This window comes from Caloenas nicobarica, chromosome 2 (genome assembly GCF_036013445.1).
Source record: "Caloenas nicobarica isolate bCalNic1 chromosome 2, bCalNic1.hap1, whole genome shotgun sequence".
Lineage (NCBI taxonomy): Eukaryota > Metazoa > Chordata > Aves > Columbiformes > Columbidae > Caloenas > Caloenas nicobarica.
Window position 1 is genome coordinate 137,790,254 of NC_088246.1, and position 19,158 is coordinate 137,809,411.

General features: G+C 36.1%; 1 protein-coding gene across 2 annotated transcripts in view; it reads right to left on the bottom strand.

Moving 5' to 3' along the window:
- MMP16 (matrix metallopeptidase 16) overlaps positions 1–19,158 on the bottom strand; it is a 178,043-nt gene that overhangs the window by 55,730 nt on the left and 103,155 nt on the right. For both annotated transcript variants that reach the window (XM_065628035.1, XM_065628036.1), the window contains one exon: positions 14,917–15,221. In XM_065628035.1, coding sequence (XP_065484107.1) covers positions 14,917–15,221 — 305 coding nt within the window. The remainder of the gene's footprint in view (positions 1–14,916; positions 15,222–19,158) is intronic.

Consider the following 19,158-nt stretch of genomic DNA (forward strand, 5'->3'; position numbering starts at 1 on the left):
ATTCTCACAGTCTTAATCACTAGTAATGAAAAATTTCACAAACTATTCTAACTAAAGAATCAATACCAACTTGTCCAGAAAGTGAGAACAGAAGCAACTGGATGTGATCCTAGGTGAGGTAAAGAAGACAAGAGAGCTTGCTGTTTCCCAAAAGGGTGTAAATGTGATCGTGTGTGTTCTGCAAATATAATGCTTATGGATCTCTTTCATGCTTTGAGGAAACCTTGCTGTGACAATCAACCTAAGAAACTATGAAAAACTACATTTATGGTGAATCTCTATCTCTTGGTATTAACCTCTCTTTAGCTCCTGGAATTAACTTCTTCATCGCTCAGGTTAACTACTGAATTTATATACTCTTCTCAAATAGCATTTGAATTCTATTAGCAATAAAGACATATTGATTAACAGACTGAAAAGTTTTATTTTGGGTATTTTCATGGTCATCTTTAGATGACAATTATTTTAAATTAATCACATTAAAACTATAATGGAATTTTACATTTAGTTAGAAAAGATCTTGATAAATTAATTTACTTCAGCAAGCTCACACCAGTAAAAATGTTTGAAAATACAGTGGTCATTCTCGTAACATCAAAATTTTACACTTTTTTTCCAGTAGTCTCAATGCAACCGTAAATGCTGCAAATACTGTAGCAGCCTTATCTATTTATACTCTTTCCTGTATTCTCTTTGTTGCCATTTTTAGTTGTTGCTGTGGGAACAATAATCTGGAGAAGTATTTAAAACTCCTTTCTGAAGGCTGTGAGAATGACCACATGCTGGGATTGAAGATTTGGATATGTGCATGTAAAGAGCATGTGTCAGACAATTCTCAGCTATCCTCCATGGTCCTGTCCTTGAGGGTCATTCATGTGAAGGAAATTGACATCTTTCTGCCACTCCTGAGTAAGTGCCAGGCTGGGTGAGAATAAAAGGACATTAATTGTGCATGAGTCCATATTAAAATCAAATCCTTGCCTTTGACAGAATAAACATAGGTTTTGTCTTTAAGCCACTCAGCTAAAATGCTGGCATGTTAACACTGTGACTGCTTTTGTTTTGAAGGGATGATATACTTTTTTTCTTAATTTCCCCTAATGTTTTGTGTTTCCTACTATGAAGAGAAATATGTGTAGTTACTAGAAGGAAGGTCAAAGTCACTCTGCCAATATTCACAATAGATGTAACTTGCCATGAGGCAGAAATCTGGAAGGGTCCTACAGATCACTGAAATCCCCATAATAGAATTACATTCAATTAAATTTATGTGTAAATCTCATGTTGGCTCTCTGTAGAGATAAATTTTTACCCTGTGCCAGTTAAACTACGGAGAGTAATTATATTATATGCTAACTTAACTCACACTAAAGCCATCTAAACCAGGTTATTATTCTTAGATTATAATTGTATCTGCTTAACACATACATATGGCTTTAAGATTTTTTAAAGATAAAGTAACATATTGTTGGATATATATTTGGGAATTTTATATGAACAGTTCTTCTTCCTTCACTGTTAATTTCCTTGTTTAATTCCTATTAAGAAAAAAATGTCAAGATAGAATTGCCTAAGTTGTTTTTTTTTTTTTCTTGGACTGGTGATAAAAGAAGTGGGAATTTTGAATCCTAACTGGCAAAGTGATTGGGAGAAGAAAAAAGTCATTAAAAGTTCTCTGATCTGAAAAGAAGTTATGTTTCCAAAGAAGTCTGCAGACTTCAAAGGGAGACCTGATCCAAGTGTGTATCATATTCTAAATGGAGGCAACTTCAAACTGGGGATCATATATATGGAGAAAGTGACAGAAAGACAAATCTGCTCTTTTGGTTTTACTTTGGTATAATTTACTCAAATGAAATGCTCTGATCTGTTGAATAAATCTGCTACTATTAGTGACTATCTCCATAGAGCTGTTTGTTTCACTCCAGGTAGAACGCTGTGAGCCTCTCTGGCACTCAGAGAATACTGTCTGTTGGGCACTAGTGACTCTTGGCACTTGTTGGCATGGAGATGCCTCGGCAGCCACAGTGGAGGGGCAGCCTCCAGGATAGAAGACTGCAGAGGGCAGGGCAAAGGGTGCTGGAGAGGATGACATGTTTAGGCAGGCAAGCCATCCTCCTGGGGCCCCAGCTGAGGGAAGCCAAGGCAAGAGGATGCTGAGAGAGGAAGATGAAGGCAGGGGTGAGTTTGCCCTGCCAAAGTGCAGGAGAGCTTGGACATGGGAATGTTAGCCAGGGCAGAGGTCAGTCCTGTCACACTTTCCCTCCTGTGAGTTAGGAGCTCGAAAGGACCCCAGCCTAGAGGGACAATCACTGGCACAGGAAGGGAGAAGGGACAATGCCAGAGGTCCCGTGTCTGATGGCTCTCAAACCAGACCTTCCCACTGGAAAGCAGGGAGCTGAATGCAGTTGCTGGGGGCACCCTGCTCGCACAGCTGCTCTGCCACATCCCACCCTCAGGCAGGTCTGGGACCATTAACTCTCCATCTCTGTCAGCCACCATGGCTGGCCCTGTCAGTAACAGAAGAGATCACTAAAAGCACAGACCAGCTAAGGACTGATTGTTGGTATACATTGTGCTTGCTAGATCTTCCTGAAAATCAGGACCTAATATTTTTACTGCTTCTGCTAGCATTGCTGGCTGGAGTACAGCTAGCAACATCAATCCCATGTCACTACCATATCTTTGGTTTCCTGAATACTCAGTGATAATCCCATTTCTTCTTCCTTACACTGTGGCAGATCCTAAACTGCATCATAAGAAAGGAGCTATATACGATTCTTAGAAAATGAAAACTAAAAATATGTTTACACAATACCATGTTACCAACTATGCATTCAAAATTGAAGTGATGCAATCCATTTATGAATTACTATATTTCGACCAATAAGAGAGTGTCTGTCCTGCCAAACATCCCTGTAGGGGATAGCCTACACCAGTAAATACCTTTTCTGAGTATGATACTGAACTGTTCCAAAACCGCCATCTTTGCTGCTGAGACAGATTTCTTTGGGCCTCAGTCGATGCTGTTATTTGGAAGCACTTATCAATTCAGTTCTCCTCTAATCTGAAACTGCACGATTCACCATCAGTGCTGGAAGTCATCTAGCTGCAGAAAACTGTAACACAAGTGCCTGTACCTGCAACTTTCACAGCCAGGGATGAGAAACAGGTATTTCAGGACATGATTCAACTAGTTTATTTTAGACGTCTACTTCAGGATGCCACAAATCTTACCCAGCAAGGCAATATATCTCTCCTCTAACTCGAAAGAGAATCTATGAGATACAAACATCAGCATTTGGTCAGATTAATTCCACCCTCTCAAGTCTTCTGGCTTCTGACTTGGGTCTTTTCATTTAAGTCAGTGGCAAAACATCAATTATAGAAGTACAGGATATGGACTTAAGTGATATATGTACAAAACCAGGAAGCATTCATCATTGACTTGAACTAGAGACTTAAACCTGTCCACTGCAACAAAACATTTCCCACAAAAAAATTCTTATTTTAATTTAGCTGGTTCTTTTTGATCTTTCTGTTTTCACCTTTTTTCCCAACCTGATGTTTTCACTGTAGGTGTTTCCAGGTACTGGTATTAGCTCCTCAGCACTTTTTGAAACTCAAGCCACTTAGGAAGGAGCCTAAATATAGATTAAAAACATCTTGGCCTCGAGAACATATGGTTTGCGCATTTCGAAGTGAAGAATTGTCAGGATAAAGCACAAATTATTCTCTAGGCTTAAGAACACAGATATTGTAGAAAAACTTTAATTAATTAGTCATATATTTTCTTTAAGAACTCAAATATATTATTACCTTATACTTTTGCAAAAAGAATCCAGTAAAATTTCTGCCTAATAGATAAATAAATATGTAATTACTGTAAAATTCTTATCTCATTCTCTCAGGAAACCATGACAACATCCATAGTAATTAGAAACATGTTTTTTCAGATTCTGTTTGCCCCTGAAAAGCCAGAGAAAAGGAGAGGGCAACACAGTAATAATATTCTATAGAACATCTTTGGGAAAAGTCAGAATTCGTAAAGCTGCTGCCTTGGTGAAAAAGTCTCCATGAAGCAGTCCTAGCAGCAAACAGAGACTCGAAGATCTCTGGATCAAATGAGAGTTAGAGTGCTAAGCCTGGTGCCTGTTTTAAATGACAGAAATGCTACTTTCTGTTTAAAGGGACAATTTGAGGATCACAGTTTATCTTTCCTAAATTACTACTACTAGCAGATCAGACTGAAACGAAAAAAAGTTCGATTTCAAGCCATAATTCATTAGATGATTTTTTTAGTTGTGAACTGATTTCAACTTATTTGCAATAATAAATGTGATTTTACCTTTTTTTTTTTTTTTTTCAACCCAACATGTCTGAGAATATGGCTTTTCACAAGCTCTCCATAGCAAATAATCTTTCAAGAATCTGAAATTCAGTCTCTGGTGTGAAATCTCATAGGTCATAAGGTAGCTTCTTTATTATTAGCATTAGTTTTATTAGTATTATTTTTATATCATACATTTTAAAGAAATATTGCCTTTTTGTAAGCTGATGGAGAACACTTATAAAAAGATGCATAGGTGATAAGAAAAAGAAACCAGTGGAATATGTTAAGTTCTTGCCTTTATTTTCCCCTTCTCTATGACTTTCTGTCATGAACAAGAGTTATATGAAGCTCCCTCAGATTCAGGACTCAGACTTAAAATCTGCTAAGCTTCTTTCTAAGAGGAGGAAAGGCTAAGGTAGGAGCAGGATTTATTTATTTGTTTTGTGTGAGGTGCCACTTTTTTTTTTTCCTTGTCATTCCCACACAGTAACCATGTGTGAGGGGTCCTGAGGTCATAAAAACAATTATGAAAGGGCTGCCCCACATTTTATGTATGCACTCATTCAAAATACATCTGTTTGCCTGAAGACAATAGCCTTCCCAATGCTCTCTCTATTCTAGCCTACTGCCGGTTGGGGGGAACACAAAAAAAAAACCACCAAAAAAACTCCAAACCACCAATAAACTCTAAAACTCTTAATTTCAACTTATTGATAATTTTAACAAAAATTTTTCAATTAAACTTCCCCATACTCAGTACTCTTAATACAAGCGCCTAGTGCCTGATCAAGTTAATCCAGTTTGGGAAGATAAACTAATCTTCATTGAGGTATAAACAGTTGTTTAAGAAAAAGACATATTTGAAGAAAAAAAAAAAAAAGGCAGTTCTTTTTCTGTCCATTCAGGTGCAATGGTTGCCAAAACTGTCTGCGAAGTTTCAATCTGTCTTTCAGCTAGATGTTTCCCTGGCAGTAAAGCTGATATAACAGACAATGTGAACTTTCCTCATTTATTTCCATGCAAAGTCAGCCAACTTCATTTTATATGCTTTTCATTTTCAGTTTGAGATAGGCTGGCTGATAGCAAACTGAGGCAGATGGCAAATACAAGCAGTTTGTTCTACTGGCCTTGGTATGTGGGAAATAACCTTCAGCTGAAATTTGAATGGATAACTGAGTTTGCAGCTTTCCTAACTACTCCACATAGGCTTGCAATGATCTATGTTCACCCACACCATGACAGAAGCAATATGCGACTTAATGGCTCAGGTGACACTGCCTTTTTTGGTTTACGGCCTGCATCATGACCATCTCTGTTTGGCAGTTAAGCCACAGTGTAAATACCACCTTTCTTCTGTAGACACAAAAAGCACAATGTGAGATGTGCATAACAGGCTACATTTCCACTACTTTAATTAAAAATATCATAAAGTCCATCTTCTTGATGTATTCCTCAGCCTCTCGTTCAGTTTGCATAATAGTGCAGTTGGCAATTTAAGGCCAAGAAGGAAGCTGAGAGCCCCTGGGATGGACTAGAAGCAGCCAGCTAAACACACACCTAGAACATGGGGCTGGATTCATCCACAAGACTGCCTTCACTGACTGCCAGTGTTTAACAGACTTCCCTTTTAATGACATGTGAATGAAGTCCTTTTCTCAAAGCCAAAAGGGTGCTCCATGAAAGCAAAAAAACTCCCCAAAACCAACAACGACAACAAAAAATGAGATCATTACCTTGCCAACAGTATTTTCCATCATCTGTCTTCCAGCCAGTAAATGGAATCTAGCAGACAGATCCTCTTCTCTATATATATAGATTTGTATAGTCCTATGTTTAATGACAGAGTCCTCACAAGCCAGCCAGGGACATTTATTTATCTTTTAATCATTTTCCATCTCTTCAAGAACTGAAAGGGACCTTTCTATTCTCAAGTGTGGCCTTGCGTCCTATATTAACACTTTCAAGGACACATTTTATGCAGCAGACACTGAATGTTTCAGATTTACCGTTTTATGTAAGATCTTGGCGTGACTGGATATGGAACAGGTGGGCACATGCCCACCAAGGAAGTATAATCCATCAGCACAACATACACTTACTGATGGGGAAAGACTGGTTTGTTTTTTAAATACTGGAAGCCTTGAAAGTATTATCTATTTTAGCTGACTCCTGAATTAAACTGGATTTCAGGGGGAATGGTGAAATGAAAAGAATCAATCGTTACTCTGTTTGTCTGCAACTTGTAAAGTTCTTTTAAATATTATCCTGGCATCATCATCATTGTTAACTGTTTTAAATGTAATAGTTGTTTTTTGCCATTTTTATAATATTGCTCATTCTCTCTTTTTGCACTCAAATAAATTCAGTTTAAAATATAAGTTGTGCTTCCTTAACCTTATAACAATATATAAACAAAGCTGTAACTCAACAGGCTAGGTGTCTTTATCCTGGAAATAAGATATGACAGAGGTCCATAAAATTATGAATGGCACAGATAAAATGATTAGGAAATTACTTCCTCACAATATAAACACCAGTTTACCTAAAGTGAATTTATCAATGGCAGGTTCAAAATTCAGAAAAAGGTACTTTTTCACATCTGCTTGAACTATAGAACACATTGCCACAGGATGTTGTGGATACCAAGCGCTTACATGAGTTCAAAAAGAGATTACACCAGTTCATGAAAGGAAATCCCTGAAAGGCTATTAAACACAAAAATATGGCCTGTGGCTCAGAAATTCAATGAGCCACAGATTGCTGGAAGCTAAGAGGGAATATGCTGGGATTTTGTTGCCATATGTTTATGTTGCTCTTATTCCTTCCCTAGGTATCTGTTAATAGTTGTAACTGAAGATAGGATATTTTCTAGGATAAGATCTGATCTGAGTCCAGGTTTGCAATTCTGTGTTTAAAAGTATATACACAAGTATAATACAATACCAATTCAAAGAAGATATTAATCTTTTACATATTTAACCTAGCACAGAACTAGAAAACAAGCATGTCACAACTGCAAGGTCATACTGCAGGTTACAGAACAAAACTGATACTAATAAGAGCTTATTAAAATAAATATAATCAATTAAGTAAAAGTGCTATGCTTTATGAAATTAAAGTCACTGTAATATTGTAATAAAGAGGTTCCTTTAATCTGAAATTCTTGGCTTTCTTTATACTTAACCATAGCACATGACATGAGCACTGTTTGAGGCACAGAGCTCCCTTAGGAAACTTAGTTTTCACAGCTTCACTGGATCATATTTCCAGCATCATATATCTCCTGCACTGTGTCAACCACACTGGCAGCCAAAAGAAATTTACAACAAGTTGATCTATGCAGTTCAGAGATCAGGGTTTTCATAAATTTTTCTTGGCTGCCAACACAGTGCCCACAGCAGAATCTATGCACTAACTAGAGTCCAAGTACATTACACTAGATACTGTATTTGCATCAGGTCCAAGCAGCTTTTAATTGGCAATCTACAAACAGCATGGTACAAAGTGACAGGTTTGTTTTTTTTTCTTTTTATTGCCTGCAAAACTTCAATAATTTTTTGAATGCTGGACAGTGAACAAAAAAAATACTTGAAATTTTGGGTTTGTTTTCCTGAAAACACAGCTTTGTGTACACACAAGTTACTAACGTTCCACATGAATGTAAGCACTATGCAGTAATAATCTCCTTACATTTAAATGTAACTGTACATTAAAAATATTTATTACTTCTGTAACAGAGTTTAACTTGCTATTATTCTTTGTATATTCTTTGTGTATTCTATGTATATTCTTTGACGGAAGAACTGGTTTCCCCATAATTTCAGTATGGTACAGTAGCTGCCTTGGTAAATTTGCTACAGAGGTAAAAAATCACTCATTTTACTTTGATTACCATGTCTCTTGGAGATATGAATACAAAGATAAGAATATCAAACTACCATTACTGATTTACTGTGTTTCTCTAAGGAGACCTTAAACTTACTTTTTTCCAAATATTTTCTACCACTGGAAGACACAGCTCTACGGTCAGATTGTAGCCAGTAATTGGTACATTAAGCATCCTGTCTAATGTACTTGAAATCTAAGCTACCAAGAAATCCTTGTTTTCCCCAAGAGCTACTTCTAAATCTTGCTCTGTTTTAAAAAGCTGCACTTGTGTAAGTAGGTCAATCTTAAATTAATCTAGTTAAAAGTAGTGCACTCTCCATTCAAACTGATTTAACACTCCCTTAAATAGGCTTAGATGCATTCAGTAGTTTCCCAGAAAAAATAGCCACTTTAAACAAGGTTTAAACTAACTTAAATGAATGTAGCCAGACAAATGTGAAATCAATTTTGAATAAACCAACATAATTTTTGAAATAGAGGCAAGAGTTTATGCCTTAAGTTAGAGACGTTTACCTTCCGACAGAGAGCAAAAATGTTTTCATACCTCTCACGTGAAGAAAGGAAATACATAAATTAAGAAACCATTAAATATATGATGATATGTATTAGTAACGGATTTTGCTCTCTTTTAGAACAAATAGTATATTTCTTCATCCATGATGGCCTCTTCTCTGAACGTCTTCCTTTCTGCTCTCTCTGCCATCATTTTTAGGATTCCATCTGAGAACTTCCCTATATTCAATAGGAATTCTGTTTATGATAAATCATGCAATAAAGCCAGGGAAAATAGATTAGCGAAAAATATGTAAGGCAATACTAAGGAAGAAGAACAGATACATCTCAGTCACTATTCCCAACTGATGCAAATAGTTTGTATTTCATTCAGCATGCAAGTAGCAGTGACTATTAACTGCAAAATTCATCACAACCCTTCCTTCCTTCCTTCCTTCCTTCCTTCCTTCCTTCCTTCCTTCCTTCCTTCCTTCCTTCCTTCCTTCCTTCCTTCCTTCCTTCCTTCCCTGCTGCTATCTGCCAAAACAAAACTTCTGAGCATAGTCACTGGTTAAGGACTGGCTTTAATGGGCTGGGGTTGCCAGGGAATATCAGAAAGTTACACAAACTTGATTTATGAAATGGCCCTTGGAGTTTGCCAACAGAACTAGTCAAGACACACAGATTTCTGAAGATTTCTGAAGTCACTGTTCAGAAGACTGTTTTCAATCTCATCATCTGTCCCTCTCTCGGGTCTTACCTCAGAAATGGTGAAGAGTCTGAGATTCATTTAGCTTTTGAAACTGTCCAGTTTTAAATTACTGAGAATATGACAAACTAAACTGAGAATAGTTCTTGTCCTTTCCAAGGCTCTACAAAGGATTCCTTGAACAAACAGAAACCAAACATGCGAATAACACTTCCTCTCCAAAATACAGCAGCTAGTGATTCTATAATAGGGGACATGTATCTACTTCATCGCTTCAGAAGCAGCTCTCTGTGTAGGCTGCATTTAGCAGCTCTTAGATTGAATGTTACCTCCTCTCTTTCTCAAAGATGTGTTTTGGGTTCATAGGCAACCTCGAGTCACAGGAATGAGGCAATGAAATAAAATCTAGTGTGGGAAACTACGGCGGGTCGGTGGATTCCCTGACAGAGGGTATGGGAACAGAAATCAGCCTTGAAGAAATTAAGGCCTACCCATGAGAAAGATGGGAGTAAAGGAGTATCCGGAGATATTAAGGTGTACCCGTGAGAAAGATGGGAGTAAAAGAGTAACATTGACGTTAGCAAAATTAGCCAATGATATGTTACTATTGCAGTCTGTAACCAATAGCAAAAAGACACATGAGCTGGTATAGATTATATAAAAAGGCGTTTGTGGCAATAAATGGAGACTGCTGTCTGTACATAAGAGGAACTTTGTCTATGTCATTTGTCCGTCTCAACTGCGACAATCTAGTCAGCACTGTATATAACATATGTTTTGTCTTCTAATTTGCATTTTCTGAGGTACACATAGGAAAACTGTCCTACTAATTTTTTTGGGTGTGTGTGGTTTTATTACTATATGCTATTAAGAAGTCAGAGTTGCAAGGTAGGTCTTATTCCTAATTGTGTCAGTGTAGAAATACACCTTCAATTTTTTCCAGTAGCAAACATCTATGCTGAGAAGACATTATTATATAGAATCACTTTGATTGGAAAAGACTAGAAAATTTACCAGAGAGACAGTCCCTGGTAGTGACTTTGAATTTCATTGCGGTGATCTGAAATACTGCAATTGAAAAAAAATACTTTGAAAAATATTCTTGTTGATAATTTTGACAAGATCTCAAAAATATTGCCACTGTTAGCAAGAAGTAATTGTCCTTTTCAGGATTAAGATACATTATTCATTGTCAATAATTTTTTCACTCAAAAAATGAGATGATATATATCACCTAAATGGATTGGAGTCATGTGAATAATGAAATCTCTCCCCAGCCTCAAGACTAGTATATGAAGATTTCTTCCTTTTCATTTTTTCTCCACTTCTTGTTCTTTCCAGCACTTATGTTCAGAAGAAAATAAGGATTTAAAGTTTCTCTTAATAAGTGCTGATTTTTCAGATAGCTATTTATGTAACTTGACTTTCAGCTCCTGTTTATTCTTTTCTCTTTTTTTCGTCTTGAAGTGTACACATTGTGAAATATTTTCCTGTGATATTGCTATCCTTTCTGATTTGTTATTCTTGAACACTGTTCTACCTTTAATGTATGTTTCCTCCATCCTCTTCTTCTACCATAGTTGCCACATAATCTAAGAATAATCTAAGTTTTAAATGAGACTGCCTAGGAGAACGAGGTACTTCATAAGATGCATTAAGAAACCATCCTGTCCCAAATAATTTACAAACCTGAGGCTCTCCTCTCACACTGAAGCCTGGATAGGCAAACCATAAAGGAAATGGGGTCTACTATAGGTGAAAAGGCCTACTCCCAGAGAACAACTTGAGAAGTAAATGTTCTAAAAGAACAAGTGGAAAATGAAAGCTGACTGGAGGAAGGCTACAGTCTTATGAACACAAACACTCTGTCCAAAGTATTGGAAGACTACCATTGCCTTATCTTGCAAAAAACCTCAAACACCTTTTATCCTCTAGTATATCCCTCCTTCTCTAGCAAAAGAAATTCTGTCCTTGCTTCTGTTGCTCCCCTGTAATGGCATGTTTCCTGTCCTTCTTTCTGGCCCATACTTTTGGCATCACCTGCAGCATTACGGAAGGAAATTCAGAGAAAATATCTCTACTTCTCAGCTGAAGTTAAGATACCACCAGTACTCTGCTTAGAGGGTACTATGAAAGCAAAGAAATACATCATTTTAGAGAGCCTGCAAGTGTATGACAGGACGTTTTTTTTTCCTGAGCGATGGGCCCATTAGTCTTTACTCCTACAAAGGCCTTATTCATTCTTCAGAAAGCAGGAGGAGTTAAAGCACAGATCTCTTCCCCAGAACATAATTGATGAGATAGGTCTGTGATCCCCAAAAGCATACCACTTAAGTGAGAACAAAGGAAAGCAGCACTGCACTGTGGAGATGATATATTTCTATTGGAACAGTCGTTTGAGTCCAGAACACCATTAAAACCAAGCAAAACACAAGAAAATCAAATAAACATGAGAAAGAAAAAAGAAAAAAACGAACCCCAAACTTAAAATATGAAGACACTGCAATTCAGTCAGGATAAGTTACTTTAAGAAGTAACTATACTCAGAATAATAAGTTTGTATATGATTCCTTATTTGAAATGAAAATTATTTTTAAAAAGGACAACAGTTTATGAAAACATTTCAAGAAGTTTCCTGTCTTTTCTGAGGCAGACAGCGTGCAAATTGTTTTCCTTAGAAGAACAGTATAAGCTGCAGAATGAGGCTAGTACTTTTCAAGAGGATCTTCTATTTGCATTTTTGCTGCTAAATAACTAAGTTGGTCTGTGTTTTCAAATCGCTCTGGAATAACAGAATAAGAATCAGTGAAAATCAGCCCATTGGAGTGAGAGTTAATTTAAAAATGCGAATAAAAATAAATCACCAAATCTTTTTCCTCTTCTATTGGATTTCTAATAACACTACATGAAGATGACTATTGGACTATTGGAGCAATGAACCTTAAAACAAATGGCATTCACCTGGGAAAAATGAGTCATAGCTAAGATCATAAATATATTTTTCAACCTTCTGCTTTTCAGTGCTCTGAGACTGAGCTCAAGATGACAGAGAGCCTAAGAGAGTTGTAAGTCTTTTCTTCCTGTCAATCCCAAATGGCACGCTTGTCTTCTTTTTCCATCTGGAATTTTTTTCCAGTCACAAAAAAAAATCTAGACGTTCCTTCAGGATTTCTAGATGTAAGCTAATGCAGTAAGATCATCAGCAGAACCTGGCCTCCCTGATAACTGGAAGTCACCAGTCAGACAAATAGGCATCCTGTGTATACAGATCAACTGCACATATTAGACTTTGTGATTTCTGGAGTTACAATGACATCAGGCTTTTCTCTGGACAAGACTTAAGATCCCTGGTTCATACCATTTCAAAAATTAAACTTGGAGTTGCTAAAATTCTTCAGAAAACTTGCCTTGCTGAGATATTTATTTTAATTGTCATGCATTTTGTACGTTTTTTCCAGTTATAAAATATCCTGGGTTTTCTACCTTGACACTTCCATTCTAAGAGGAATATGTCTCTCTCAAAAAACTATATGTGAGCACACCAAATTACATAAGCTAGTAAATTTGCAAAATAAATTTTCAGTGATACCTACTAAGCCTTCATTATATAGATACCAAAACTTTTTTCTGTTATAAAATTTCAATGCTCTAAGATACATAAAAATATATTTTTAGTGATACTATCATTTTACTTTCACTTGGTTTTTTTACTTCAGAATGTCTTAAAATTTATTAATACATGAAATAGCTTTTGAAAACTAGTCTACAAAACTCAACCACAAAAAGGTATATAAAGACACAAGTGCCCTTTTGCAGTCTGAATTTTTTTAAAGTTAAAGGAGAAAAAGATAGCCAGAAGTTCTAACAGTTTCATACAGACTAGAGGCATCCATATGTGGACCTGCTCTAAAAGAGTTATCACATTTTAAATTGACACCTTGACTTCAATATACACATGCCTGTAGATTTTCCTGAGTGCTTGAAATAATAGCTCCAAAACCACCAAACATTATATGCAGTGTTGATCTCCCACTGAGGCCCATAAAAACACCTGAATTTAGCCTCACAATGCTGTGGCTGACTAAGTACCTGAACTGCACAAACAGAAAATGTCCGTTGCTGTTTCTTTGAGCTAAACTTGTAAAGAGGGCAAAAATGAGCAGTGCAATACCACAGGTTTTGCTCCAGTAACAATCTAGAACTCGGTCCACAAGAAATAAGCTTCTTGAACCTGTTCTGCTCCTAAGGGTTTTCACAGTGCAGTACACTGCTCTTGCTTCACTGACCCTGGTACAGCAGAGGTATTGCACCATTAGAATAGTCACAATACCATACTAATACTGCTGAAATACTAACTTAAAGCTTTGTTGCAAACTCCAGGCTACCAATACCACTGCACAGAAAGCTCTGAATTTTACTTGGAAGATCTCAGGTGAGAAAGGGAAAGGAATTAGATAAAGTCTCTCATTGTTCACAAATTCAGTGTAACGTTGAAATACAACAGTTCTGCACTTCTTATTTGACATCTTTATGATCTTTTGTATGCCAGAAACATTGTCTTTGTGCATCTGTGCATTATTGTTTGCTGAAGAGACTCACTCAGAGAGATCTACTAGGACAACTCAGGCTGCTTGAAGCCAAAACCTGTCAAAGCATCAAAGCATCAAACACAGAATATGTCTATGCAAAAACGCTTCTTTGATACTATTCTGCAGACATGCAAAGGCTGTCTTTAAATTAGATTTCCTATATAATGGCAGTAATTTAGTCACATGAACTTAGAGCTTTGCAAGGGCCAGATTATAGTTCTGTGAAGAGTAACTTTAAAGAGTATTTTTAATCTTGATTTGGTAAATTTTAGGTATGTCAACTGCACTACACAAGCACTTATTTGACTGCAGGGAATGTACAACTTCAGTAAATTGGAATTATTGTTGGAATTAACAATTCCAAAAGACATGCAAAGGTCATTGGGAAACACTAACTACGTTCTTGGAATGGCATCTGTAAGAGTTGACTTTAAATGCTTCCATTGCATCACCATAAAGAAAAACTGGAAAGCACTAGGTTTTATGTACATTGGTATTCATTGTATTGGTAGGTAGTCTCAGTTGTTCTTAACCTGTTTTATATCACTGCTAAATAACATTCCACTTTTTCCCTAAACCTAAATAAATTGATATGGCAAACCATTTCAAAATCACAGTAGTTCATATAAACATTCAACAGTACAATGTTCGAATGAACACAAATGTTCCTAACAAGAATTCAATAATTTTCCAGAGAAACACATTTTCACACCGTAACTTACATTAAGATAGAATCTTTTCTGCCTCAGATTCTATAGACCAATCAGCTGAAGATATTTCTAAAGTAATGTGAACTTAGGAGAGAAAACGATGTGACTCTAGGGACAGGGAAGCATGGAAATAGTTCTGTTAGCTGAAAATTAATGCCATTTATTTATTTGGTTTAAATTGAAATCTTCTCTTACCATCATGATTGGGATTTCCCAAAGTCCATGGCTCATCTGAGTCAAAATGAGTGTCTCCCCCAATTCCCGGCCCAGGGAAATATGCATGAGCCAAAAATCCTCCCTCCCCGTCAAAGGGAGAACTGTCTCCATGAAAACCTGATGCAAAAATGATTGTAATATCCACGTCCCGCTTGCCATTTTCTAATTCAATATAAGGAACTTCTTCAAATGTTAGAGGAGTTACATTCTGCCACACATCGAAGGCACGGCGAATGGCTTTACGAGTTTCAGCATCACCTACTTTTGGAGTGACGTTCTTTATGCTGAAAGAAACAGAAAAACATTAAATAGATTAAATTTGACAGACTGGTAAGTGACACTGCTTACACCCATTTTCCCCAAATTATTAAAAGCACTGTGCTTTTCATAAGATGTGCTAGTCTGGCATTATGTCCTTTACGAAGAATATTTTTAAACAACCTGGTGCGAAATTATTGTGTCAATCTGTGACAATCTGTGACAATCCTTTTATGTTAGAACTCATTATACGTTAGCTAGGTTACTCTCAGAAGTGCAAGAAACTTATTTTTAGAAGATTAAAAATATTTAAAAATGAAAAATTCTTAACAGTGGGATAACCAGATTAATCAACCACTGACTGTTTACCTCCTGGACCACAATTAGAAACCATTGCAGCTAAAGAATGGCATGTCATTTCTGATCAAAAGAAAAACATTTCATGTTAAATGAAATTTTAACTTCTTAGTGAGTCTGTTAACAATAGCAAAGCCCCATACTGTGACCACCCACCAGTATTCACAAAACCTTAAAAACAGTTCTTGTTGCACTTGTAACTGGATAGATAATTCCTTATCAGAACCAAAGCCTTTTTATTTCAATACAGGCTAAGATGTCCTTTTATGATCTTATTACTTCTATAAATCTTGCATAAAACTGTAGAATTCATCAGAGAAATAATTTTATAGATGACAATTATGTGCTATTTCAGAACTATACATCTAAACAGAAATTTCAGTCTCCACTGCTTCTTCAAATGACACACATAAGAGGAAGGTAAAAAAGCATCAGAATTACAGCTGAGTTCAGAATCACAGTTACCAGAAAATTATAGTGGAAACATCTTTAAAAATATTTTTATTATCGAATTCAATAAAAATAATGGCAATAATCAATTTCAGACCTATCCAATTTCCTCCATCTTTTTTACTTGATTCGTATGGCCAGCAAAAACTCTGTTAGGTTTGAGTCTGTTCTGAAACTGCTGCAATCAGATGCTCTTTGTTCATTTGACATATGCTTGACTGAACATCCAGCACAAAGCTCAGAAATTGCATAGTTCTAGAGTATTTGTAAAATTTACGTAAGTTCACACAGCATGGCATGTTAATGGAGAACAAAAATATTTTCATGAATAAACCTGGAACGGTTGATTTGTTTGGTGCATTAAATGTGCTTGATTATACGGTATTGTAAGTTTATATACAAGGAAATATATCCTTCAGGTCTAATTTTATAGATTTGACTTCATATATATACTATTTTGTTCATAGGTTCATGTAGAAACCACAAAGTTACTTATTTTGACTTCCACTCAAATATATTCTTGTATTGAGTCCAATAATGCTAGTCTAACCAAAGCATTGTTTCTTTTCAGCTAGTATGTATGTTCCAAAGAGATATGAAGATAGATCAGAAAATAGCATACTGTAGAGAATCCACTGCTTTGTTTGATCTTTTGTTCCAAAGATGATTTATCAGTCATTACATGTGTTTGTTCTCTTATTTGTCTGGCTCATAACATTGGCTCTTGTTCTGCCTTTCTCTTTCAAATACATGAGCTTTAAGAACATTTTTCCCCCAAAAAAAAGACATTTAAAAAACATTTCTGCACTGCAAAGTCAATACCTCTTTTCTGTCTCTTTGAAATTAAAAGTTTGAACTCTTTAAATCTCTTATTATAAGACATTTTCTCTAGTCTATTGAATATTTTTTGTGATTTTTAGTGAACTCACTCCAATTTTGCAATGTTCTTTTGAAACTGACTCTGTCAGAACTACAAAGTACTGCTGTACTGATCTCCCTGCCAGAGAGAAAAAGTCTTCTGCTATGTAGGCGTGGCCTTACCTTATGTGATGTAAATGTCATGTGATTCTTCATACTTATTTACTCATAAGTAATTTTATGATCAATGTTGTGCTGATTTTCAGGTGATTAAAAAATATTGGATGCACTGGACCAACTATCAGTCCCTGCAGAACCCTATTCTGAAAGTTCTGTCCTTTGTGAATTATTTTTTTGAGTTCATGAGGGTTTTATTGAGTTCATGAACTACTCATCCTGTGCCCCTTGAGAATGTACAGTATTTTACAACCAGTTTATCATGTGGCAGTAAATCAAAACACATCACAAAGGCACACTTACACTGCCACTACCAAAAACCTGACAATAGTTAACCTGTTGCTATGCTAAGAATACCACTCACAATGCTGATGAATTTTCTCTTAGGCAGTGCAGTGTTCTCTCTAAAGCACATAAATTGACCCAAGTGCAGCTCATTGAAGGATTAGAGCCTCTGTTACAGCAAATGAATCCACAGGCCTCCACAGAAAACAGAATATGTCTAGCAAACCTGTTATTTTGATGTAGGGAAAGTTCAACTGAATGACACTTTCTTTTTTTAAATTATTTTGTATTTAGGAATTACTAAATGGGTCAAATTCACACTTTGGGGTTACGTAAACAGAGAAAAAGGATGGTCTTACACTGCCATATGGGATATGAGGAAGTGGATATAAACAGATTGAAATTTTGTTTGGTTGTAAACTGGTTAATTATTTGATCTAGAAGTGTTTGACTCAAGTTTTAAGCCTTACTGCTTTACATTTTCTTGCTTTTTCAGTGTACAGAATTAAGTTTTAGTCATTAATTACAAATGAAAAATTGAGCCAGTTTCACACACATTAACTAGGGGTGATTACTTACGATAGAAACTCTTTTCCAGGGGATTCAGCTATTGAATTACTTTTGAAATAGCATCCTACATCTCAAGATTCATTGCCAAGATGAAAGATTTTTCAAAGCCTACATTCTGTATTAAAACAAGACAGATTTCTGGCTTCCAAAACAATCTTCTGGAGAGGGCAAGATTATAATGAAAAAAATGTATCTGCTAAAATAAATTAAATAAGTCAGTAGCTATTTGAATATAAGAGTATTTCCAGAAAATGATTGTCCATTTTAACATGTTTAATACAAGTCATGTTCAATTCTAAAAAGGTCAATTCCGGTATTATGTGTGACATGAATATTGAAGTTGTCTAGCTGGGAACTTTGCTTAGAATAATTCACCAATGTAGACATGAAATACAAGTTATTTTACATTTCTTTCACATTTCTTTCATGGTGTTGATCATATAATCTCCAAAGAGAAAGTACAGTGAGAAGATCAATGCATACAGACAATATATCAACTACCAGAGATTCTAGGAGTCATCTCTTAAAATTCTTTGGTTTAGATATATCACTGCAATAGCAAATAACATCTTATCTGAGCCATTCTCTTATTACACTTGGCCTTGCATCTTAAAGCCAGCAGTTACCTGAAACACCAGTAACTGTCACCAGTAAAAAAAGAGAAAGTGGGTATCTTACACTCAACATGTCCATATAATGGAGCTCAAATAACAATAAGTGGATGACATCCAGCTCAGAACCACTCCTATTGCAAGGTGGCAGTACAGCAAGACAAACACCGTCACAATAAGAAAACAATATTTCCTAAATACTACTTTCCTAACCTTCAAATCTAATGAACATTTCACAGAAAAGATGTTCAGTAGAGAGAAAGATCCAGTGCTGACCTTGACCAGATCACCAGTGCAAGCTATTAAAGAGGCTGAAGAACATACAATTCCTTCCAAAGGGAAAATGTTTTAGTAAGCAAAAGGTGATCTATAAGATGAAACATTTACTTCAATGTCATTTTTTGCAAATTAGTAAATTGAGTGATCATAGAATGGTTTGGGTTGGAAGGGACATGTAAATGTCAGCTGGTTTAATTCCTCACAGTGGGCAGGGATATCTTCAACTAGATTAGGTTGCTCAGAGCCCCATCCAGCTTGGCCTTCATGTTTTGTACGATTTTGGAAAGCTGTTATTCTTAGACAACCATGGCCACATCTCCACTGAATACAGCACTTTTGGTTATTACTGCTGTTTGATGCAAACATGGTTTTCAAC